Raw genomic sequence first — 26692 nt, 5'->3', positions numbered from 1 at the left:
AGTCTCTGCATGCCTCTTAGTATGACCATCCTGCCTTGCTCAATGTGATTCATATATTTAAAGATATATATATATTTTTAAAGATACATATTTTTTCATACAAACATTATCCCTAATTGCATGAAAGGCACTTCAGTTCTTGAGGAAAAACTGGCAGTTTGGATTGAGAGATGGTTCAGTATTGGTTTATTGGCAATTAGAGGCAATTTGGATTTTCTGAGATTTTATTTCTTAGGCGGTAAATCCCGGTGTAAGATGTAACTTTACCATGTAGTGCAATTCTAGAAACCTCAGAGTAGGAAACACTAGACTACGATGCTTTCCTTTTATTCATATTGTTAAAACTTTGGTTAACAAATACTTGATTGTCTAAAACTTCACAGGAATCCATGTCTTTTTAGCCCTGAGGTGAGCAGCCCTGGAGCAGTGGTATGGTTTGTTCAGAGACAAATGACTTCCTCACTCCAGAGTTGTACTCACAGTTTTGGCTAACAAAATAGCAGCCTTCTCTTGTCATTTCTTTTTTTTTTTTTTTTTTTTAAAGATTTTATTTATTTATTTGACAGAGAGAGATCACAAGCAGACAGAGAGGCAGGCAGAGAGAGAGGAAGGGAAGCAGGCTCGCTGCTGAGCAGAGAGCCCGATGCGGTACTCGATCCCAGGACCCTGAGATCATGACCTGAGCTGAAGGCAGCGGCTTAACCCACTGAGCCACCCAGGCGCCCCATTCTCTTGTCATTTCTTAAGATCACACCCAGCTCAAAAATCATTAGTGTAGGCAAGAACAGACTTCCGAGTTTTTGAAAAATAAAATTAAGGTTGAAAACTGAATGGAATGAAGTCATTCTTGTTGGTTAACATTCCTTAAGCTCTCTTTCCAGTGGCTGGTAAGTTGAACTTAAGTTGAGCTTTAGTGTGCTCTTGTCAATTTTGGAAAAACAGAAGAAACAAAATGTTTGGTCTTCAAAGTTTAACAAAGTATCACAAAAGGAAGCACTTGTTTTCTGGGTATGACTTAACCTAACTTTGAGTCACGAGAAAGGCAACTGACTTTAATGCTTAAGTACTCAAATAGAGTACCCCATGATTCCTTTGGGTATTAACAGCTTCTGTGAATTTTGTACTAAAAATTATTTTAAATTTGCTAAATCTTTAATGGCCTGAAGTTTTGTATATGTGCTGCCGAAGCGAGCACAATGGCCTGAAGTTTTGTACATCTTCTTTTCTTTGTTATTGCAGTCTTACTGCTGCCACACTACATTGATAGGCTTCTTTTCTACATACATACCCAGGAGAGCCTCCTGTCATCTATAGTGCTAGCCACATTACTGATTCACAATGAGATAAGCAGCAGAATGAAAATCAACGTGGTGCTTCCTTCACTGAGGAAGACTTGCTATGAAAAAAAATGCCAGCTAAACTAAGCAGTGTACTTAAGTAGGGACTTAGTAGGCTTATAATCTTGTGCAAACTCTTTTATCCCATCCACCATGAATGAGTCCCAAGCCACTCTGAGACTAGCATTGAGTTTGCAGATGACCAGCAGGCCGTCAGGGAGCAGCACTTCGAGGAGCATTGACCTGGTGTGCTTACTAAGAGGGCCGATGCTTCAGTAACAGGAAATGTGTAGCCTAGTTCAAACAGTTGAGATTGTTTTGAAGGGCCATAAAGAAATAAAATGCAAAAACTATGGGATGTGTCTTTTGTTTATTTTTTTATCCTGAGATAATAAAAAGAAGGAATGTTCAGACTTGAAAAACTTGTGGGGCCTTGGGTGACTCAGTCAGTTAAGCATCTGCCTTCAGTTCAGGTCATGATCCCAGGGCCCTTTCTTTGGGCTCTCTGCTCAGCAGGGAGCCTGCTTCTCCCTCTCTCTCTGCCTGCTGCTCCCCCTCCTTGTGCGCTCATATGCTCCATCTCTCTCTCTCTCTGAAATAAATAAATGAAATCTTTAAAAAAATGAGAGACTTGAAAAACTTGTAATCTGTATTATTTCTTTTTTATGATTACACTATAATTGAATTTTTTTTAAAGATTTATTTATTTATTTATTAGAGAGAGAGAGAGCATGTGCAGGGAGGGGCAGAGAGAGAGGAAGAAAGATAATCTCAGGCAGAGTCTGTGCTGGGCTTCATCTTACGACCTTGAGCTCATGACTTGAGCTGAAATCAGGGGTTGGACACTCAACTGACTCAGCCACCCAAGCATCCCTGGATGTTACTTTTTTAGTTTTTATACTTACAATGTGATTTTGCAGTAGGGTAATTTGTTAGTAAAAGTGCATGTAAAATCTGAATTTTGATTTGAAGGAAGTTTTTGAGATTAAATTGGAAGCTGATTAAATTAAAAACATAATAGAGGCTATGAAACTATATACCATATTGATAGTTATGTATTAATTTACCCCAGTGCATTGGACACTTTAGGCGCCTTCATTTTAGATATCATAATAAATGCATACATGTGTGCTATTAAATAATACTAAAAAGGCCTAAGTGATCTTATGTGATATTAGATTGAGAGATTTAGATTAGTTCCTAAGCTATTTATTATTTATTGAGTGCAGCTATCTCAGTAGCCTTCAAGCAAATTTATAGAACTAAAGAGCAATTTTTGTTCAATCTTACGCAGTCTCATGAAAACTATTAAACTCTTGTATTTTAAGGTTTAGTTTAATATAAGTCCTAGGTGCTATAAATATTTTTTAGAGTATTTAGCATTTCTAAGGTAGGTGAGCTTTTTTCCTCACTCAGCTCTGTGTGTACCTAATTTATCCTTCAAAAAATGAACTCAAAATTATTTTTGTAGACATCATAAATATTTTTTTACATATTTTAGTAGATACATTATTAAGAAAATGTGATGTTTCAGTATTTGATTATTCATTTACACATTAAGAACCAATAATATGTCTCTACTTAGGGCACACTTGGTTGTTTTCTCCATAGGGTACTGTGGAGCACTGCATAATAGGAGTAATAATCCTCTCTGAGTTGACTCAGGAAATGAACCTGGTAAGCCTTCCATCTAATAGTGACATGAAATTTGCTAAGTAGTGCTGATTCTTTCATATAAAATGTTTGTGTAGCATAAAACTCTGAATATTCAAGTTTTTTTATATTTTATTGGTGGGATAATTGGGTATTGGAACACTTACTGAAAGTAAACAGAAGTAGTGTAAGGTACTGCAAGGAAGAGGGAATTAGACATGGTCCTTGCTCCATGACCATTGGTGAATTGTCCTTTCATCCTCTCTATATAGTAATACACTAACCATAAGAAAAAAAATTATATGAAAAGAAACAAACCTTTATTTGCTTACAAATAAAAGACAAGCAGTTTGGTGAATGGATTCTCAACAATGGTACACAGCACGACTCCTCAAAGAATAGGCCACTTGGCACTTGGCCACTTGCTGGCATGAATTTCCACCCTGTACAAGGAGTTTCCAGAAGCCACGCTTCCCCCCAACAGTGCCTTTATGAGCTCAGCAGCTGAGCACATTGTCACCTGTTTCTGCTCACTTTTGTACTTAGCATGGTTCTAAACAGAACAAAAGCAGAAGTTAGGTTCTCTGTGGGATAATGTTAAAATAAAGGGGAGTAAAGTTAGTGTTTATATTTTAAAACTCTTGTCATGTTCAGTAGCCTGCGTTTGTGTGTGTGTCTGAATACGAAGAGCTTGCATACCCAGGACTGCTTATAGTTCCTGTACATAAAAAGATCAGCCAAAACAACCGTTTCCAACTTGTGTTCAGTCAGGAATTAGAAAATATTTCTAGTTTTATCGGATGCTTATCTTAAATTTAAAGTGATCCCTTACGTTATCACAGACCTCACTCCCTGACGCCTCCACCCCAGAGCATGTAACGATTTCTCCCCTGTGGCTATGTACCATTATCCATTTGTCCCACAAAGGAACCAGTGTAGAATTGTGCGTCTCAGTTATTGGACATGTTCTGTTAGTCTCCATCAATCTGGAATAATTCCTCAATCTTTCTCTCACTTTTCATGATCTGAACATTTGTGAGAATTACAGGCCAGTTTTGTGAAATGTCCCTCAATTTGGGATTGTCTGATGTTTCTTTATTATTAGATTCAGATTATGCATATTGGTTAGGAATATCACAGAAATGATACTGTGGTCTTCTCATTTTCTCCAGTCAGGAAGCACATGATTTGATTTGTTACATTACTAATGATGTTTACTTTGGTTACTTGATGAAAATGGTCTCCACCAGGCTTCTCTAATTGCAGATTTATTTTTTTTCTCCCTTGTAAATAATAACTACTTAAGACAAAATACCCATTCCTCATCAGACTTCCAATTTATTCACTTACTTATATCAATATGCATTCCTGGCTTCCAATTTTATTTAGTAGGTTATAATTTATTATTAACATACTTTCATGCTCTCATTTTGCCAGATTTGGCCAGTAGGAACCCTTTTAAGCTTGCTTCCATGTCCATTTGACATTTACTCACCAGTCTTTGAATATTTTCTTACTTTTTGGCACAAGATGTTCTAGGCTTATCTTGTATATAACCCAAGTGCTTTTGAAAAAAGCTTCAAGGTCTAAAGTGTGATTTTGGTTTTGTGTGGTAAAAAAAATATGGCTTTTGTGGACACATTTTACTTGGTCTGATTTTATGGCATTTAGTTTGAACAAGCTCTTGGTAAGTACTTCTGACCAGGCAGTAGGGAGATCTACAGTGCATGGTGAAAATCAGACACTATCATTATTAAATGTGAACTAGGCAAATTCATGTAATGTCAATAACAAGATTTTTTTTTTAAGAAAAAATATCTAAACTTGGTTTCCTAGAAGAGGATTATATGTAATCTTGTTTTTTTCAAAGCCAAGCCTATTGTTTCTACTGTTCCTGGAGGATATTCAGTATATACTCATCAAGAAGTATAATATCCTTTATCTACATTGTAGAGGCATAGGTATACATTAGACAATAGATGCACAGTCCCTCTTCTCAAAAAACTGGATATCGGTGAATAAAACAAGTAAAATAATCAGGGTAGGCCTTGAAGATAACTGAAATAAGACCTGGATTTGTATTTTAGCTCTATTGTTTACTGCTTTGGACAGACTTCTAAATGTCTTTAAACATACAGATTTATACTCTGTAAAGTGAGAATGACACCTTCCAGGATCTTAGTAAGATTAGATAAACTACTAGCTCAGGGTCTGGTATGTATGTACAAGTGCTCCATAAGAGTTTCTTCTGTTGGTATTATAATATGGTAGTAATGAGAGGTTGGCCTAAGATAGTGTGCCTGTAAACTTTAATTTTCATATGTTAGAAGAGGATAATATATTTTTCACAGGCTGTTTTAAGAAATGAAATTATATGTGAAGAGTACTTCATAAATTACAATTGCAGTACTATATGCTATTATTAATTTGTATTAAGGAAAAGTTTTTATATATTGAGGGAAATATTATAAGAGAAACAGACTGAAGTTTGGTTTAAAAGAAAAGAAGAATGCTAGAAATGCTAATTTGAATCTTACCTATTGGTTGCAGATTCCAGTAATTACTTTCCGTAATCCCTTCTCTTACATTTCATGTTTCTATAAGTAAATGTGGCTTTAAATATAGTCTAAATTGTTTGATGAAGCTTTGGAAGTGTCAGATAATCAATTTTGAACTCACTGATTTTTTTTTTTTAATGTGTTTAAGCATTAGCAAAGAAAATGGTTTATTTTCTTCTTCCAAATAGCAATAGGAATGCTGTAGGGACTGTAGCCCATGGTGTTAATAGTCATTTGGGTATCAGACTTCAGTTTTGTTTGCTTTTTGCTGTTGATAAGTGGAAGTATCAATGGCATTAATAGAATAGTTTTGACCATATCATATTTTAGATTAGAGGCTTAAGAACTACTCTTCATAAATTTATTCTTAATAGTTATTTATCAGTAACTAATAAATATTCAGAGGGAATGCACTGTTGCTTATATATTAAGATTTCTGGTTGTTTATTTTTTCTGCCGTGGTTTCTTTTTAAAACACCAAGGATATATGAACCAATGACATTTCTGGTGTATATAGAAATACTACTTTTATATGAACAATTTTTCTGTAATTGATTATTAACTGATTCACAGAAAGTTAAAATTTGAAGATTATTTTAGGGATTCTTGTTTTACAGGAGTAATCTGAGCTGAGGAACAGAGAAGTTGTTGCTTACTTAATATGAAATGGTACATGGTACAGGAGTTGATAGTCTTAGGATCCGTCTGTTATTTTATAATCTGTGTTCATATTACCTCTGAAAGTGTGATCAATTCTGGCTTCTAATTTTGGGATTGGTATGGTTAGAAAGAGCAATGAATTGAAACAATCCAGAAACTTGGGTTTTGCCAATGGTGGGTCTGCCATTAACTCTGTGAGTAACATTAAGCATGGCACTTATCCCATAGATTTTTAAAAGCTCTCTTAACTGTGTACTTGATGCTTTAATCATTATTTCCATTCCCTTTCTTAGTAAACTTTTGCTTTGCTATTTGCTAAGTCTGGTTAAATAAATTTATCTTGATCATTTTAGGTTGATTATTCTAGACCTTCAGCAAAACACAGGAAAATAGCTACCTCATTTCGTGACACTTCTCTCAAAGACATTTTAGTGCTAGCATGCTCTCTTCTAAAAGAGGTAAGTTTTAAAATAATTCAATATCCTACTTAGAGTATTTAGGAAATTTTAAGTTTCAGAAGAATTTCAAATGAATCCCCCTTCCCCAACCCCCACTCTGCCTTTTGAAGATTTACTGTGAGCAATCTTAATTTAGGTACAGTAGATGTCCACAAGTCTGTAAGAGGTTCCAAAAAATTCACTTTTATTTACCAGAGATACAATAAAACAAAATCTAAAGGGAATTCAGTAACTCATCTTTAGGTAGTTTCATTGTCTTCCTACTACTGCTATAGATTATTTATTACAGAAGCTAATTGAGACTTAGTTTCTTTATTTTTGTTGCCTGTATTTTAATGGGATGCAGATGAACAATGAAATGGCAGTAAGTTTTCCTAATTCATCAATTATCAGTATTCATAGGTGAGCCAAGACAGTTGACTTTAATAATTTGTTTGGGAAATTATATTTTCCCATTTGCTACTTGGTGCCCTGTGGAATATTAGGGATAGTACAATTAACAATTATATTGTGTTTGCTTGTAACATAGGGATTCCGTCGCGCAGTTCAAGCTTTTAAATTGGCGTAATATAGCATTTCCTAAAGTATGTTCCAGGAAGTACCTGTTTCTAATTATTTCAGCTCTCTAGATAGTAACAGGATAACTGCTGCGGTAGGCCAGTCTGAAAGACCCTCTATTATTTTTTAAATTTTCCTTTTGTATGAAAAATTTTAACATACGCAAAAGAAGGTTGAAGAATATAATGAGCTTCCTTGGACCCATTAACCAGTTAAGCAGTAACAACTCCGGACCAGTCTCTTTTCATCTCTGTACTTTTCAAACAACTCTTTGTCTTTGTGTTATTCTTGAAGCAGAATCCCAAACTTAGTTATCACTTCCTCCACAGGTATTTTGCAATGTGTCTTTAGGAGATAATCTATTCTGATTGTGTCAGAATAGACCTTTTGTGGGGGTGGGGGGGAAGTAGGGTGTGGTAAGGATTGTTCTCCAGAACAATCTCAGACTCACTCAGCTCTGACCTTTGTTAACTGAATATGGATCATTTATACATAAAGTTCCCCCACTTGAAGAATATTGTATTTCCAGCTTGTTCTAAGCAGCGTTTGATCTAAAATAAATCCCAAAGATTTCTACATTCTTGCTGAGTACAGTATTTGTCCTAAAGTTGTTTTTATAACTTTAGAAGGTGGCCTACAATTTGCAGTTAAGTGTCAAAGGTCTTATTCTCATTTTAGAAAATAAAATTTTGAAAATAGTCTATTGTAGATTTTTGTTGATAGTAATTTTACAACTTTTTCTGACATACACAACAACATAACTTTGCAGACTTTTCTTCCTAAGTCTAATTTGGCATTGAAAAGTGATTTAGTGAAGTAACAATTTGTTTATTGATGTATTTCATGAAGTTTTATTTGACTTTCACCTTTTTTCAGGTGTTGGCCAAACCCTTAAATCTTCAGGATGAAGGTCAACAAACTCTAGTAATGCAGGTCTTGAAACTTGTCCTCAACTGCCTTAGCTTTGACTTCATTGGCAGTTCAGCAGATGAATCTGCAGATGATCTTTGCACAGTGCAGATTCCAACAACCTGGAGAACAAGTAAGAAGAAAGTTTAGTGTGAGGGATGGTCAGAGTCAAAGGCACAGAATTAAACAATATAGTTGCCAAATGTGCAGTTAACTCTAGTTTTTGTTAGGCAATCAAAAAATTCAAAAAGATTTGTAACACAGGGTAGGTGCTGATACCCAGTATTGAAATCTGCTTTCCTTACTTTATATCATGGGAGCTTCCATATTTTGATATTGGAAAATAGGAAAGCTAGCTCTAGAGTTAGGGGAAAAACAGGTTTGGGAGGGGAAATGAAGAGTTCTGTTTTGAAAGTTTCAGATGAATAGAGTGAGAGAGGATATAACATGGAGATATAACAAGAGAAACCGTATTTTTCAAAGTTAGAGGAGAATGAATTAGAATAACGGACTTAGCAGAGCAGAATTGCAACTTACTTCCTTATAGAGAAGGATACCAAGAAAAAAGGCAAGCTCATTTGCTCTCACACATTTCAGAAAGATGATGGCTGGCACTAGGGTATTCCTACAGTCAGAGGTGAGGTGAGGAATAGGGCTTGGTAAAAAAGTCTGTATTCTGCTCACAGTCCCCAGGATCTTCTCTCCCACCTGTGCAACTACCAACTTTTCATTTCTCTTCCCTGTGTGCCCTTTCCCCTTACTTCCCAAGACCAGACCTTTTTGTCCTCAAGAAATTAAACTGGATATTTAGGATAATAGATATAGCAGGGGAACACCACAGATTTTGTGAAAACTTCTAATATGGAAGGCAGAGATTAAAACAATTGAAAGGGATGTAGTATTCTTAGTATCATGATGAATACATGAACCTACAAATGCAATAAAAATTGCACAGACTACACATAAACACAGACACACCGGTATGTACACATGAGTGCATGTAAAAATGGGGAAAATGAGTAAGATTAATGGATTGTATCAGTGTGTTTTCCTGATTGTGATATTCTGCTGTAGTTTTGAAAGAATTTACCATTGGAGGAAACTAAGTAATGGGTGCGTGGGGTCTCTGTTATTTCTTGCAACTGCATATTCGTCTGTAATTATCTCAAGAAGCTTTTTTATAAAGGGAGAGCTTAGTAGAAACAAAGTAAAGAGTAGAAGTAAACTTCAAAAAAGTATAGTTAATATCCCCAGGGAAATTTAGAAAAAAAAGGTAACACATCCCTGAAACAAGATTAGTATTTTTTTAGTTTTATTTATTTATTTGGGAGAGAGAAAGAGAGAGAGAATGCATTGTGGGGAGGGGTAAAGAGAGAAGGAGAAGACAAAATCTCAAGCAGACTCCCCACCGAGCATGGAGCCCTAATGTGGGGCTCGATCTCATGACCCTGAGATCACGATCTGAGCCAAAATCAAGAGTCAGACACTTAACCAGCTGAGGCACATAGTTGTTCCAGAATGAGATATTGTTTTATAAAGGAAAGTTCAGAGAATGTTCCAAATGTAAAAGACAGTTGCTTAGGGGCACCTGGGTGGCTCAGTGGGTTCAGCCGCTTCGGCTCGGGTTGTGATCTCGGGGTCCTGGGATCAAGTCCCGCATTGGGGGGGGCGTCTCTGCTCAGCAGGGAGCCTGCTTCCCTCTCTCTCTCTCTCTGCCTGCCTCTCTATCTACTTTGGATCTCTCTCTGTCAAATAAATAAAATAAAATCTTCAAAAAAAAAAAAAGACAGTTGCTTAAATAAAACACTTAATAAAAGGTTGGAAGATAAAGTAAGGGAAATATCCCAGAAAGTAGAACAAAAATGCAAGGAGAGATTTGATTGGAGAAAAATCTACGAGAATATCAGAGCATGAAATTAGGAGAGCTGGCATCTGACTATTAGGAGTTTGAGAAAGAGAATAGGAAAAAAAAAAAAAAAAAAGACGACAACGGAGAAAATTTGCAAACAAATAACACCAAAAAAAAGTTCTTGGCACTGAGACATAAAATTTCAGATTGATAGAGCCCATGAAGGGCACTTAGTAATGAATGAGTAAAAGAAACACTAAGCTTCATAATCATAATCGTTTCAGAGTAATAGTGATAAAAGGAAGATCCTAAAATCTACCAGAAAGGAGAAGTCACCTACAAAGGACTGGGGTCAAGAACAGCATTAGACTTGTCAGCGTCAGCACTGGAAGCCAGGAGACAATGGAGTAGTATCCCTAAACTTCTGAAGGGAAATAATTTTCAAACTAGACTGAAATTATCAAGCATAAGGTAGAATTAAGACATTCTCAGACATGCCCATCCTCCTGGAATTTATCCCTTATGTGCTTGCTCTCAGAAAGTGACTTGACAGAAAAACCATGGAAGATGAGGGGTTTGTGAAAAGGGAGTTTCAAAACAAGATGACAATGAACAGACATAGAAAGAAGATAATTATATAACAAATTTAGGAACAAGTTGAAGGCTCTAGGAGATGAGGGAAGGGGGGAGAAGTGGAAATTATAGGTTATTTGATGCTAATCGTCATATGGAAAATGGTATGAAGAACATTTTATAAATCTGTCAGAATATTTGGAAAGAATTCGTGACAGGTAGATATACAACTAAGCACAGAAAAGATGCTATGATTAAATCCAGAGAGTGTTAGAAATAAGATCATAGTGTACTCCTTGGCTCAGCTGTTAACATTACTTACACAACCATAATAAATGTAAACACTTAGAATTGATTTAATCCCAAATTGTTAAAATAGCGGATAAATTTTGAAAGAGGTCAGGTTGTGGTAGAGGCTCCAGCCTCATAGCTTATAACAAATTCATTTGATGTTTAAGGTAAAACAAAGAAATATAGCGTGTTATTTGGAAATACGTATGTAAGTGTAGATTAAGAGTTGAAAGGTAGTTGGAATGGTAGGGTATAGCTGTTTTTTATGATGCACTTTTTAATAGTGTTTACTTTTGGTACTGTTTGAATTTTGAAATGTTTATATTACTATAATACAGATGAAAATGGTAAGAAGATTCTCCCAGTAAGAACTGTAGATGCTACATAGAAATAAGGAACATTTTAGCTAATTAGTTTCTATCTCTGTATTATTTCATCTTTCAAAGGACAATAGCTAGGAGTTAAAAAGGAATTAAGCCTAACTAATAAGAGTGGCCACATGCAGAGGTCTTAGAGTTCTTGTTTGTGTGCTAATGTCTTACTGTTTATATTAAAATAACTGAATGGAAGTAATGCTATTAGAAAAAAAAATTTTTTTTCCAGTTTTCCTGGAACCAGAAACATTGGATCTTTTCTTCAATTTGTATCATTCACTTCCACCACTACTGTCTCAGTTAGTAAGTAAAAATCATTCATTATTTCATTAAAAAGTACTTGCAATCTTTATCTAAGGGTAGTATCTATTTTAGTGTAAAAAGTCCAATTTATATTCTTGATTAGGTTCACCTCTCACAAGAAATGCTTTTTTACATCCCCTGGGATTTATGTTACTTGAGCTATTTGTCAGATTCTGTTTATAGTGACCACGGGTTTCCTTTTTGTGGGTGAACCCAGGATCTCTAGCTGTTGGTTTAGCTCTTGCCCAGAGCCAGGAAAGCTTGTCACCCTTTAAGTGTACCTTCCTTTCTACCCAGTCCCCACCCCTTCTTCTGGGTCTCAGTCTGGTAGTTGGCCACACCATCGTTTACCTTCCCTTTTCCTTCCCTCTCTCGAATTCTCCCTTAATCCTCCCTTCCCTTGGCTCGCCAGGCAGCCCTCATCAGTGAAGGGGATCTGCTCATGTAATTTTATGTTCATCACTCCAGTTGTTCATTTATTTTTTGAATTAAATTATTTTGTGTGCTTAAAAATCTTAAAACTCTTTGGTTATATAGTAACTTTGAGAATGTGAACCCCATCTTTGTGGAACCTAAAACAGAGACCAGGCAAGACTGAAAAAAGAAAAAGAAAAAGTCAGTTTAATATCTAAGCTTCCAGAAGTAAAGTTGGAGGATTTTGATATTGCCATTTCCTGAAAAAGCATGTTCCAGATTTAAAGTACAGATCAGTGGTGTGTTTGTTTAGATATGTTATTGCCTAGAAGGGGAGAATAGATTTGCAAAAATACTCTCTCCCCTTCTTTTTTTTAAAAACATGTCTGTTCTTCAGTCTAGGGTTTTAAGGTGGTGGTTTTTAAACTGCGTTTCTCAGGATACTCATGTTTCCGGTGGTGCCAGAGTTTCGGCCTTCTATCTTTTAACCAAAATAATTTTGTTTTTAGTTATTTAAAAACCATGTTTTCATGTACAGTTATGTTTTGCAATAACATAAGCTACTGGCACTTAAAAAATTAAGTGTAAAACAACTGCTTTAAGACAAAGTAACTAACATTTATTGGACCTGCCCTATGATATGGTGCTTATCTCCCTTCATCCTTAGAGTGGTCCTGCAAGGTAAGTGTTATTATCCTTACTATGTTGACAAGGAAACAGACCCAGACTGGCTAAGATAAATTTATTAGGGTAGCAAACTAAATAATGAAACTGAGACTCAAACCCAGATGTTTTTGGCCCCCAAACACCCGTGGTTCCCAAACCTTCCGTATATCAGAATTGCCTAAGGAATTGTTTGGTGTTTTTTTTTTAACAGTAAGGACTGCGGCAAACTGGAGAACATCTAAAAGGCCATACTCTGATTCTTGTTGCTGTTCTCACGTTTTCTAAGAGAGCCAGCATTATTTAATACCTCTTCATTAAAATATTTAAATCTTAACAGCCAATTCTAATTTTTTTATAAAGTTGGCAAACATGTTGACCAAAACAAAACCTATGAGGGCCTGTTTGGCTTGAAAAGCTGCCAACTGTGGGCCTCTCACTTAACGATCAGACAGACTCCAGTGGTTTTCAGTAGTAGAATTAAGACTCCAAGTAGTGAAATTGTCTGGTAAAGTATTAACTTTTAGAAGATAACTAGACCATTTTTGTAAAATAGCTAATGTTCCTAGCAGCATTCTCCAAATTGCGCCTCAACTTTTTAATGAATGGTATGGATAAGATGTACTATCACCACATAAATTGGGGATATACTGGATTAAGTGAAGTTATACCAAGTTACACAAAAGTAAAGTTTTCCCACTTGCAGGATACTACCGTACATATTGTACAGTATTTCTCAAACATAGTCTACCACAAAACCATCTTTTATTTTCTGTAGAACAACTGTTTTATTGGTTCATGAACAGAGCTGGGCAGCAGAAGCAATTGGGAGTCTTTGGAGTGTATGCCTGCCCAGGTTGCTTTGGCATATTTAACATAGGAAAATATATTAGAAGAGAATACAGATGAATAGAAATTATAGTGGTGGGGTTGAAGAGTGATGGGTGGTGGTGGTGGTTGATGGTGTGTAGCTTTCATTATTTCTGGATTCTGTAGTACTTTTCTATTATTAAAATTAAAAAATACTTTTTATGTAAAGACAGTGTTCCTTACATGTGGCCATAGTTACTTTTAAAATTGAAATGAATTTTGTTGTTCCTATTTTTAGGCACTTTCATGTTTAGTTCAGTTTGCTTCTACAAGAAGGTCCTTATTTAGCAGTCCTGAACGTGCCAAGTACCTTGGTAATTTAATTAAGGGAGTAAAAAGGATACTTGAAAACCCTCAGGTATTTATGAAGTAATTTAATTAATACTTAGTATGTAGAAATACAGTTTTTCTGCTGAAAGGTGTAATAAACTCGTGACTTGATTATGATTCTGGAAGGAAGTGTGAAGTATCACATCCATCTTCCTTAGATCTCATTTGTAGTAGAAACGGGCAGTTTTAAAAAATGGGTGCTTTCCTGACAGACTTCTGTGTTCTTCCTTTTTTACTTTTTTCCATTCTTTTAGGTGAATAAGAATAGAAGGTATATATCCTATGATGCTTCTGCTTTATACCATTGTGTCCTGCATTTCTTTACTTGTACTTCTTACGTTATTAATTACTTCAGAGTCATAGCTACCTTCTGAACTAGAAGACTTAATATAAATCTGAATGTTAATATTGGATTAAGTGGCTTTGAATTATGAGATAATGTCTTTTTGCCCTCTTGTGGACAAATGAGAGTTTGTAGATTTAAAAAATCTATACATTAACTTGCAAAGCTTCAGTAGCAGTATTCATTCCAGAGAATTGCAAAGCCATTCTTAATTAGTGATTTGGCTGCCTAGATAAAATTTTTTGTTTTACTTTTTATTTTTTTTATGGTTTAAAATATATGTAATTAAAGTACAGATTTTAAGAGGTTAAATGCTTTAAGGGGATTTATCTGTCTCTTAGTTATTACTAACTTTTGAGGGGACTTATAGTATTTGTACATAAAGAAGATGTGCTTGCTTAATAAGGAGAAATTGATTTTGTATGTCATTCTCAAGACTGTTTTAGCATTTTGTGTGTTATGCTTTTATATTTCCAATGTTAGCACAGTCATGAAATATACATGTTTTGTTGATAAATGGGATTTTACTAATATTCTTTAAAATTTTTAGTAGTTTAAATCACTGTCATCAGTCAGTATGTGGAAAATAATATGTTAATATCAAATAATTGTTTTAATTGGTTTTCCAAAATCCTCATGTTCATGTTTCATGTCTGTAAAAGTTAGTTTGAATATTATATTAGAGTTACAAATGTATTAGAAGACCTATGAATATGAAGTATCTTATTGTAATTAGACTATTTTATATTTTCATGGTGTTCATATGAATGAAATTTCATAGAAACTTTTAGTACTAAACAGATACTTTTTGAATTCTCTTTCATGCCATCTACAATGCAAAGTGTTTGAACTTTTGTAAAGATGACACTTGTACCCAGTCCTCAAGGAGCTCTGATAGACAACTAGGGACCTCTTTCTTGGTCTTTCCTTTTAACCTTTCCTTCCTCAAGATTACCTCTCTGTCTTGTAGTACTTCTGTTAAACTTTATGCCCTTTCTGCATTAATTTATTTGAATGACTCTGCTTAGGGACTAGAAGTTGCTTGAGGGCACAGTGTCTATAGGAACTCAGTAAATATTTGTTGAATTAGAAGAAATTTCTGGTTGTGTGCACAAACACCATTTTAACTTCAGTTCAGCTGGTATCACTTTTTTCTAGGGTTTCAGGAACCCATTCCGAATTTTCATCATAAATATTTCTCAAGTCTTCTGTTAACTTCTGTTTAAGCTGCAGTGTGCATGTACCTGGGCGCACACACACACATATATGTACACATGCATATTTTTTGTGTAATACGGTGGGTTCCCAAATATAATTTAGTCATCCCAGTGCAAAGCTTCTTCCATATCCTCTACTTTGGATTTCTTATTATGAATCATTCATGAAAACATTAATTTCAACAGGAATCATTTGCTTTATTTCATTAATAATCTACCCAGTTGATACAGAGTACCAGTGAAAACTGGAAAACTTAAAATACTCTTGGAATTTTATTGACAGGTTATTAGCTTGGTTTGTTCTTAAGTATTTTAAAAAGTCTTTCTTTTTGTCTTATAATTTAGGGTTTGTCTGATCCAGGTAATTATCATGAATTTTGCCGATTTTTGGCTCGTTTAAAGACAAATTATCAGCTGGGAGAATTAGTTATGGTGAAGGAATATCCTGAAGTTATCAGATTGATTGCTAACTTTACCATTACTAGCCTACAGGTAAATAAAAATACATAATTGGTATTAAACAGATAATTTAAAAACAATTTCTTGGTAAAATTTGGTGAGGATTTTTAATATTTGTTACTGTACTTTACTAAAAATACTTACTCCAGGGTTTTAAGTAAAAGTTCACTGGAACATATTTTATAAAAAAAATTAGATCTAGACTATCTGAATATCTAATTGAAGGATGAATTGAGACGCTATAATAAACTGTGAAGAAATAAAAACATTTTTCCAGATTTTTGGGGGGAAAAATTTTTATAAGTTTGGGGGGGAGGTTTTAAAGCCGCATTTTCTACATGATCTCAACTCTGGAAAGTATTCATGAAAAGAAGATTAGAAGGAAGTACACTAACATTTTAATAGTCCTCATCCTTGGGTGGTAGAATAATGAGAGATTGTTGGATTCTTCTTTATGCCTTTTTGCACTCATAAAATTTGCTATGTTGAATGTTCATTGGCTTTATAATTAGGATAAAAGTTAATTTTAAAGTCTGTGTTTAGTAATTTGTCAAAAAAATCTTTTTAGTAATTTTGTCTTTATAATTCTTATTCTAGGAAGATATGTCATTTTAAATAACATTTGCTTTATTTCTTTGTAGCATTGGGAATTTGCTCCCAACAGTGTTCATTATTTATTAACTCTGTGGCAAAGGATGGTAGCATCAGTGCCTTTTGTGAAATCAACCGAACCCCACTTATTAGACACTTATGCACCAGAAATCACGAAGGCCTTTATCACTTCTCGGTTGGAATCTGTTGCCATAGTTGTGAGGTATTGAAAACTAAATGTTTCTGTTGTGTTTTTATCTTTTGCATCTTGGAATTTAAACATTTGAAGTGTAATTTGCCTAGTGTAAAATCACCTTTTTTAGTGAACAGGTCTATGAGTTCTCCTAAGGATATACAGTTGTAGAATTACCTTACAGTTAGGATAGAGTATAGTTCCATCAACCCAGAAAATTCTTTTTTTTTTTTTTTAAGGTTTTATTTATTTATTAGAGAGAGAGAGCGCGAGCACAGGCAGAGGCAGAGGGCGAAGCAGGCTCCCTGCCGAACAAGGAGCCCGATGTGGGACTCGATCCCAGGACGCTGGGATCATGACCTGAGCCGAAGGCAGCCGCTTAACCAACTGAGCCACCCAGGCATCCCAACCCAGAAAATCCTTTTGTGTCCCTTGTAATCATCCCTTTTCCCACCCTCAGCCTCTGGCAATTACTGACCTGTTGTTTTCCTGTAGTTTTTGCCTTTCCAGAATGTTGTATAGATGAAATCCTATGGTATGTAGTCTAGGTTCTTTCACTTAGCATAATGCATGTGAGACTCCTCCATGTTGTGTTAGGAGTTCTTAAAATATATTGCTGAATAGTATTTCATTTTATGGATGTATCATGGTTTATTTAACCATCTACCTGTTGATGGACATTTGGGTTGTTTCTGTTTTTGTCAGTTTTGAGTAAAACAGCTATAAACATTCCTAAACAGATTTCTGTATGATGGTAGGTAGAGAAGTAAATACCTTAGGTGGGAGATTTCTGGGTTGAATGGTAAGTATATGTTTCACTTTAAGAGAAACTGCCAAACTGTTTTTCAAAGGGCTGTACCATTTTGCATTCCCACCAGCAATGTATGAGATTCAGTTGTTCTTTATCCTCTTCAGTACTTGATATCGTCAGTTTTTAAGAATTTTAGTCGTTCTAATAGGTATGTAGTACCTCATTTTGGACTTAATTTGCATTCCCTTAATGACCAGTAATGTTGAGCATCATTTTACGTGCTTATTTACCATTTGTATTGTTTGGCAAAGTGCCTGTTAAATTTGTTGTCCCCTGTTTTTGAATTGGGTTGTTTATTTAGATTTCAAAGATCTATATATTCTGGTCACAAGTGTTTTTATTGTATGTATTTTGTAAATATTCTCTGTCAGTCCATAGCTTGCTTTTTCATTTCCCTGACAGTCTTTTTTGAAGAGCAGAAGTTTTAGAGTTTAATGAAGTCTGATTTATCCATTATTTTTTTCTTCTAGAGGATTTACAGTTTTAGAATTTACATTTATTTCTCTGATCCATTTGAGTTAATTTTTGCATATGGTATGAGGTACGGCTTGATGTTGGGTTTGTTTTTGTTTTTGCTTTTGCTTTTTTTGTTTTTAATGGATGACCAATTATCCTAGTGCCATTTGCCAAAAGACTGTCTTCTGTCCATTGCATTGCCTTTATTCTCTTTTCAAAATTAATTGACTGCATACATGTGCTTTCTGGACTCTGTTTTCAGTAATCTATGTGTTTCTCCTCCTACCAGTACCTTGTCTTGAATACTGTAGCCTTAATAGCTTTGAAATCAGGTGTATGAGTCTTCTACCTTGGTTTTCCCTTTCCACGATCGCTTTGGCTCTTTTACTTCCTTTGCTTTTGCTTGTAAATTTTAAATTCATCTTGTCAGTTTCCACCAAAAAATCCTGCTGGAATTTTGACTGGAATTATTTTAAATTTGTAGATTAATTTTGGGGAAGAATTGACATCTCTATAGGATCCAGTCTTTAGTCAGTGAGCAGGTTTTTTTTTTTTAAATTTTTATTTATTTTTTAAATTCCTTTTCAGTGTTCCAGAATTCATTGTTTATGCACCACACCCAGTGCTCCATGCAATACATGCCCTCTTACAATACCCACCACTAGGCTCACCCAACCCACCCCCAACCCCTCCAAAACCCTCAGCTAGTTCCCCAGAGTCCACAGTCTCTCATGGTTCGTCTCCCCCTCCAGTTTCCCCCAACTCCCTTCTTCTCTCTATCTCCCCACGTCCTCCGTGCTATTCCTTATACTCCACAAATAAGCGAAACCATATGATAATTGACTCTCTCTGCTTGACTTATTTCACTCAGCATAATCTCTTCCAGTCCCGTCCATGTTGCTACAAAAGTTGGGTATTCATTCTTTCTGATGGAGGCATAATACTCCATAGTATATATGGACCACATCTTCTTTATCCATTCGTCCGTTGAAGGGCATCTTCGTTCTTTCCACAGTTTGGCAACTGTGGCCATTGCTGCTGTGAACATTGGGATACAGATGGCCCTTCTTTTCACTACATCTGTATCTTCAGGGTAAATACCCAGTAGTGCAATTGCAGGATCATAGTGTAGCTCTGTTTTTAATTTTTTTGAGGAATCTCCACAGTTTTCCAAAGTGGCTACACCAACTTGCCACCAGCAATGTAAGAGGGTTCCCCTTTCTCCACATCCCTTTCCAACACATGTTGTTTACTGTCTTGTTAATTTTGGCCATTCTAACTGGTGTAAGGTGGTATCTCAGTGTTGTTTTGATTTGAATCTCCCTGATGGCTAGTGATGATGAACATTTTTCCATGTGTCTGGTAGCCATTTGTATGTCTTCTTTGGAGAAGTGTCTGTTCTATGCCCATTTTTTGACATGATTATCTGTTTTGTGTGTGTTGAGTTTGAGGAGTTCTTTCTAGATCTTGGGTGTCAGCCCTTTGTCTGTAGTGTCATTTGCAAATACCTTCTCCCATTCCGTGGGTTGCCTCTTTGTTTTGTTGACTGTTTCCATTGCTGTGCAGAAACTTTTGATCTCCAAGAAGTCCCAGAAGTTCATTTTTGCTTTTGTTTCCTTTGCCTTTGGAGACATACCTTGAAAGAAGTTGCTGTGGCCGATGTCGAAGAGGTTACTGCCTATGTTCTCCTCTAGGATTCTGATGGATTCCTGCCTCACGTTGAGGTCTTTTATCCATTTCGAGTTTATCTTTATGTATGGTGTATGAGAATGGTCAAGTTTCATTCTTCTACACATAACTATCCAATTTTCCCTGCACCATTTACTGAAGAGACTGTCTTTGAGGTTTATCTTTTAATTTATTTAGCTCTTTGGTGTTTCTTTTCCTCACTGGTGATTTTTTTCCTTACTGTTGTATTCAGCATTCAGATTTTTACATATGTTTAATTAGATTTAATTAATTAGTTTTTTTCTGGTGCCTTTGGAAGGTACAGTTTTTTAAATGTCAATTTCCAATTGTTCATGGCTAGTATATAGTGATACAGTTGAATTTTATGTATTAACCCTGTATACTAGGACCTTGGTAAACTCTTCTGTCTGTAAGAGGTAGTAGCTTGTGTGTGTGTGTGTGTGTGTGTGTGTGTGGTTTCTTAGGGACTTTTGTGTATAGAATCATGTCATCTTCAAATAATAGAATTTACATTTACATTTTATTTCTTACCTTCCAATCTGTTTGTCTTTTTGTTTCTTTATCCATGGTAGAATTTTTATTTAACATAAAGTTTATTTGTGGTGAATAATAGCACATCACATTCTAATGTTGTCTGCAAACTTGTTCTATATTTGCAGAGATAATTTAGATGATCCACTGGATGATACTGCTACTGTGTTTCAGCAGCTGGAGCAGTTGTGCACCGTCAGCAGATGTGAATATGAAAAGACATGCACTCTTCTTGTACAGTTGTTTGACCAAAATGCTCAGAATTACCAAAAGCTTCTGCATTCACCTTCTGCAATAACTGTGGACAAGGCAATTCAGGAAGGTCAGTACATTTTATATGACTATATATGGTACTATGTTGACTTTTACGTAGCTTTTCATTAGTTGCTGCAAATTATTTTTTTGTATTTCCCCCAAATCCTCATCCTCTAATAAGCCATTAATTTTATTAGACTTCTGGGTATTTTGATTGCTTGGTGGTCAATTTTTAGTTTTTCTTTATAAGATACATGAGAACTGTGCCTCTGGAATGACCATCAAGAAAAGCTGATAATGGTATTTGAGTAGAGTTCATTAACTTGTAACTGTCTTTTAACTAATCATGTTTCCTTCTTTGCTATAGTTGACTGTAAATTCAGAGCCCAATTTCATCCAATAAAAAATTGTATAAAACTTCATTATGGTTGTGCATCTGTGTATTAGCCTTCACCATGGCTTTGGTTTATCATTCTATTTTAATTCCTTGATTTTTCTTATTATTTTTCTTTAAGTGTTGAGGGAGGATTTATTTATTGCTATATGTCCCTTTAAACCCTTTCAGGAACATAGCAGGGAATAAAATTTAAGTAAATACATTTTTCACACTTTAAAAAAATTAAATGAATTTGAGAGTGGAATTGGCTCTATATATTTCTAATAGGAGGCCCTTTAATTATAGTTGCAGAATTTTTTTCTTTTCTGTTTCTTCCTTTCATCGTTTTGGAAAGGGAATGGTAAAGAATGATAGTCACACTCTCAATGATTTCCTGTCTTAACGCTTTTTAAACAATTGTTTAAAAGATTTTACATTTACTAATATCTTCTTAAAATGCCTTTTATTATGCTTTTGTTTTCATTTTTTGAGTCACATTAGAAAACCGCTGCTGGGCTCCATAGTGGAGTAAGTAGTTAACCTTCTCTACTGCAAATGTTTTCTCTTATTAAGATCTCATGATTTATAAATTAAACTGAGGAGCAGTTATTTTTTGCAGCATTTAGTCTTGTCATGATTGATTTCTTCTTTCAGTAGAATTTTGAAAATGATTAAATATTAAATACATACAAAAGGTTATTTATATATTGAAACATAGTGACTAAGCACTAACAGCACCATCCCAAAGACTAGGTCAGTATCAGTATCTTTGACATTCCTACTGTTCTTTGTCCAAATCTATCCTTCCTACCAGTAGAAAATACTTGCAGACTTGAGTTTTGTGTTTATCAATTGGTGCCTTTTATTATTCATAGTATTACTCCATATATATGTATATATATATTATGTATGTATATATATCTATATATTCTGAAAATAATGGATGGTTTTGCAAATTTCTGAACTCTCTACAGCTGGAATGAGACTGTGTTCCTCTACAACTTGCTTTATTTTTTTTCCCCTCAACATTGCATTTATGAGAGTCTGTGTTAATGCTATGGCTATAGTTCCTTCATTTGCACTGCCACTGTTCTCTGCTGTTTGAATATACCAAATTTATTTATGCATTTTCTTGTCTGTAGATACTGTGTTTTTCCTGTTTTTTTTTGCTGATACAATGAGTGCTGCTGTAACGTTTGTTATATACACCTATTACATAGTTAGTTTCAGTAGATGATGCCAAAGCAGTTTACAGAGTGATTTACTATTTTATATTCCACCCACCCTCATCTAGATTTTTGCCAGCAGCTCATAATGTTAGACTTAAATTTTTACTAGTTGAGATACTATACCTCATGGGTATTTTAGTTTTTGTAATTCCCGAATCTTATGTTTGTTGACTCTTGTGTCATTATCAGTGATATATATATTCATGATTTTTGTTCTTTTTCTCATGATTTTTGTTCTTTTTCTCCTCACCATTTGGATTGTTAGTTTTTTTCTTACTGATTGAATTCTTTATGTATTTTTTTTTTAAGATTTTATTTATTTATTTGACAGAGAGATCACAAGTAGACAGAGAGGCAGGCAGAGAGAGAGAGAGAGAGAGAGAGAGAGGGAAGCAGGTTCCCTGCTGAGCAGAGAGCCCGATGCGGGACTCGATCCCAGGACCCTGAGATCATGACCTGATCCGAAGGCAGTGGCTTAACCCACTGAGCCACCCAGGCGCCCCTCTTTATGTATTTTTGACACTAATCCTTCAGTTATTTGAATTGTAAATGTTGTCCCCAAGTTTGTGCTCTGTCTTTACATATCATATTAATGTGTCTGTTCTCTTAGTTATTTTTCATACCAAACTTCATTTGAATTAATTCACCTAATCTTTTTGAGGAGGTAATATATGCACATCATCTAGAAAAAATAAATTAAAATATGATCTGTTTCAGCTCCCTGTCTGCCCTCTTGTTCTTCACTCTGAGTAGCCATTCTTACTAGTTTTGCATATATTTTCAAAGTTTCTGTATGCATATACAAACAATTAAGAATTTATAAATTCTTATCTCCCTTTATTTACTTTGGATGTGGCATACCACCCTTAATGTTCTGTTCCTGCCTTTTTTTTTCTTTCATTTAACAATGTATTTTATAGCTATTTTCAAACCAGTATATGGAGAATTCTTTTTTTATAGATGCATGATATTTCCTATCTGTCATGTTGTATAATTTATTTAACCATTCCATCCACCACTGAAAGTCATTTGAGTTGTCACCGTCAGCTATTCAAATTAATTCCACATAGATTAACGACATACATATGTCCTTTTACATGTCTGCAAATATATATATAAATAAGATAAATTTCCAGGGTAGAACTACTATTGGGTAGAAGATAAATGTATTTATAACTCTTAGAGATACTGCCAGATTACTTTTGGTAAGGACTATGTCTGTTTACCTATCCATCAACTCTATGGGAGTGTTTCTGTGTTGCTTTTACAGAGTAATATACCAGCCTTTTGAATTCCTAGCAATTCTGTAGGTGAAATGGTTTCTCAGTATAATTTTACTTTCCATGTCAGTGCAGTTAGGCATTACTTAAATTTATTTAAGAGCTATTTAGTCATCTCTTTCTGTAATGACTTATTTGTTTCTTTGCTCTTTTTTTTTTAAATTGGGCTGTTGGTCCTTTTTTTTTTGATTTTTTTTGATTTTTCTTTTTTTAAACAGCTCTTTGTACTTTAGAAAAATGAATTCCTTGTCTCTGATGAGAGTTGCAAATATACTTTTCTTTTCTTTTCTTTTTTTTTTTTTTGAGTGTGTAGTTTGATGAATTCAGAAGATATTCACAGCCATGTAACTATCTCCACATTCAAGATAGAGAACACTTCCTTTGCTCCAAATAATTTTTTCATGCTCTTTGATCCCTTTCCCTGTCTCTTGACCCAGGAACCACTGGCTTCTGTCACTGTGATTTGTCTCTTCTAGATTTCTTTATAAATGGAATCATACAATAAGTAGTCTTTTGTGTTTGACTTTATATAGCATAATGTTTTTGACATTCAGATATATTGTGTATATTAATATTTCCTTTTCATTGCTGCATAGTGTTTCATACTATGACTTTATTATACTTTGTCTATCTAGTCACTGTGTGATGGACATTTGAGTTCCATTTCAGTTTTGGGGCTGTTATGAATAATGATGCTATGAACATATGCAGACAAGTCTTTGTATCTACTTCAGTTTTTATTTCTCATGGGTAAATACCTAAGACAGATTGCTGGGTCATATAAGAAATGTATGTGTACTGCTATACTGTTTTACAAAGTGTTCCATTTTTCATTCTCATTGACAATGTATGAGAGTTCCATTTGCTCCACATCTGCATCGTGATTTGATACTATCTTCTTAACTTTAGCCATTCTACTGGGTATCTAATAGTAGTATCTAATTGTTACAGTTTGCATTTCCCGGATAATTAATGGTGGTGTGCTTTTGCCCATTCATATATCTTCTTTTATGAAATATTCACATTTTTGCCCATTTTTAAATTGGGTTGTTCTTTTATACACATTCTTATTGGAATTGTAAGAGTGTTTTATAATTCTGTATATAATCTCTCTTTTACATATATGTTTGCAAGTATTTTCTCCCTGCCTGTGGTATATTTTAACCATTTTTCAAAGAGCAGAAGTTTTAAATTTTTTTTTTTTTTTTTTTTTTAAAGATTTTATTTATTTATTTATTTGACAGAGAGAGAGATCACAAGTAGGCAGAGAGGTAGGCAGAGAGGCAGGCGGAGAGAGAGGAGGAAGCAGGCTCCCTGCGGAGCAGAGAGCCCGATGCGGGGCTCGATCCCAGGACCCTGAGATCATGACCTGAGCCGAAGGCAGCGGCTTAATCCACTGAGCCACCCAGGCGCCCCAGAAGTTTTAAATTTTGATGACCTGCCTTTTCAATTTTTTCTTTCTGGCTTGTGCTTTTTGGATTTAAGAAATCTGCTACCCAAGTCACAGAGATGATGTTCTATGTTTTCTTCTAGAAGTCTGATAGTTTTTAGCTATTATGTTTAAGTCAGAACCACTTAGGGTTAATGTTTATGCATAGTGTGAGTTAATGGTAAGGCCCCCTTCCCAACCCATACAGATATATAGTTGTTCTAGCCCCGTTTGCTGAAACAACTGTCTTTTCCCCTGTTGAATTATTATAACACCTTTGTCAAAATCAATTGATTATAAACAGCTGAGGTTTATTACTGGACTCTATTCTGTGCCATTGATCTATATGTCCTCCCTTATGTTAGTGTTAAACTGTCTTGGTTACTGTAAGTTTGTAAGTCTTGAAATCAGGTAATCTAAGTACTCCCATGTCATTCTTCTTTCTCAAAATGGTTGTGTCTATTTTAGGTCTTTCGTCTTTCTATATTAATTTTAGCATCAGCTTGTTAATTTCTTTTTAAAAATCTCACTAGAATTTTGATTGGGATTGCCTCAATCTATGCATCCATTTGGGCAATCTTAACAATATTGAGTCATCCCGTTCATGGACATGGTATATTGCTTCACTTATATAGTTGTCCCTTAATTTTCTTTGCAGTATTTTATTGCTTTCAGTGCACAGGTATTAGAAATGTTTCACTGAATTTACTACTATATATTTTTGATGCTATTGTAAATTTTACAATTATTCTCTGCTACTCTATAAAATCAGGATTGATTTTTATCCTCGTGTCCAATGATTTCGCTAAATTTACTTATTTTAATAGCTTTTTGGGGATTCTTTTGGATTGTTATATATGACGTGTCATCTTCAAATAAAGACAGTTTAATGTCTTGTCTTCATGCCTTTTATTTCTTTTTCTTGCCTTATTCCACTGGTAGGACCTCCAGTACAATGTTGAATGAAGTGGTGAGAGTGGATACTCTGTCCTTGTTTCTCTTTGTACATATAAAGCATTGAGCCTTTCACCATTGATGTAGGATGTTATCTGTAGGTTTTTTTTTAAAGGATGTGTATAATAAATTTGAGGAAGTTCCCTTCTTTTCCTCGGACTATTTATAATGAATGGGGTATTGATTTTTTTTTTTTATGTTTTGATCTACCTATTCAAATGACCTATTTTTTCCCCTCTTTTTACTACTATAGTGAATTACATTGATTGATTTTTTTTTTTGTGTTAAACCAGTTTTACATTCCAGGATAAATCCTACTTGGTTATGATATAGTGTTCATTTATATAGGGTTATATACATTTGCAAAAAAAAATTGTTAATTTTATATTGATGTTCATGAAGGATATTGTCTATATTTGTTTTCTTGTCATGCCTCTGCCTGGTTTTGGTAACAGGGTAATACCCTCATAACATAAGTCAGGAAACAATTCCTCTTCTTTATCTTCTGAAAGAGTTTGTGGAATATGAGTATTATTTCTTTCTTAAGAGTCTTACAGAATTCACCAGCAACGTCAGTGGGCCTAGAGGGTTTAAAATCACAAGTTCGAGTTCTTCGATTGATATAGGACTATTCAAATTTTCTGTTTCTCCTGGACTTAAATTTAGTCATTTGTATCTCTCAAGGAATTTGTCCTATTTTTAAATTCCTTTTTATTGGAATAAAGGTTATTTCTAATATTCTGTTACTATTCTTTTACTGTCTGTAGGATCTGAAATGATGTTCCTTTCATTTCTTTTTTAACTGAAACATACTTGACATACAACATTATTAGTTTTAGGTAGCCAACATAATGATTTGATATTTGTGTATGTTACAAAATGGTCACCACAGTAAATCTAGTTACTATCACCATATGTAGTTATAAAATTATTTTCTTCTTGTGATGGGAACTTTAAATATTTACCCTCTTAGCAGTTTGCAGATATGCAATACAGTATTAACTGTAGTCACTGTGCTGTATGTTACATTCCCATGACTTAGTTTTCAACTGGCAGTTTTTAACTTTTGACCCATTCAC

The 26692-nt window shown here is 34.7% G+C and overlaps 1 protein-coding gene across 2 annotated transcripts in view; it reads left to right on the top strand.

The window, feature by feature from the left end:
- RANBP17 (RAN binding protein 17) overlaps positions 1-26692 on the top strand; it is a 325143-nt gene that overhangs the window by 22321 nt on the left and 276130 nt on the right. For both annotated transcript variants that reach the window (XM_046000975.1, XM_046000974.1), the window contains exons 5-12: positions 2949-3014; positions 6562-6666; positions 8101-8266; positions 11450-11523; positions 13709-13828; positions 15706-15852; positions 16461-16633; positions 20219-20412. In XM_046000975.1, coding sequence (XP_045856931.1) covers positions 2949-3014; positions 6562-6666; positions 8101-8266; positions 11450-11523; positions 13709-13828; positions 15706-15852; positions 16461-16633; positions 20219-20412 — 1045 coding nt within the window. The remainder of the gene's footprint in view (positions 1-2948; positions 3015-6561; positions 6667-8100; positions 8267-11449; positions 11524-13708; positions 13829-15705; positions 15853-16460; positions 16634-20218; positions 20413-26692) is intronic.

Source organism: Meles meles, chromosome 3, assembly GCF_922984935.1.
Source record: "Meles meles chromosome 3, mMelMel3.1 paternal haplotype, whole genome shotgun sequence".
NCBI classification, from domain to species: Eukaryota; Metazoa; Chordata; class Mammalia; order Carnivora; family Mustelidae; genus Meles; species Meles meles.
Note: the sequence above shows the minus strand (reverse complement) of the source record. Positions and strands in the feature narration are given on the sequence as shown.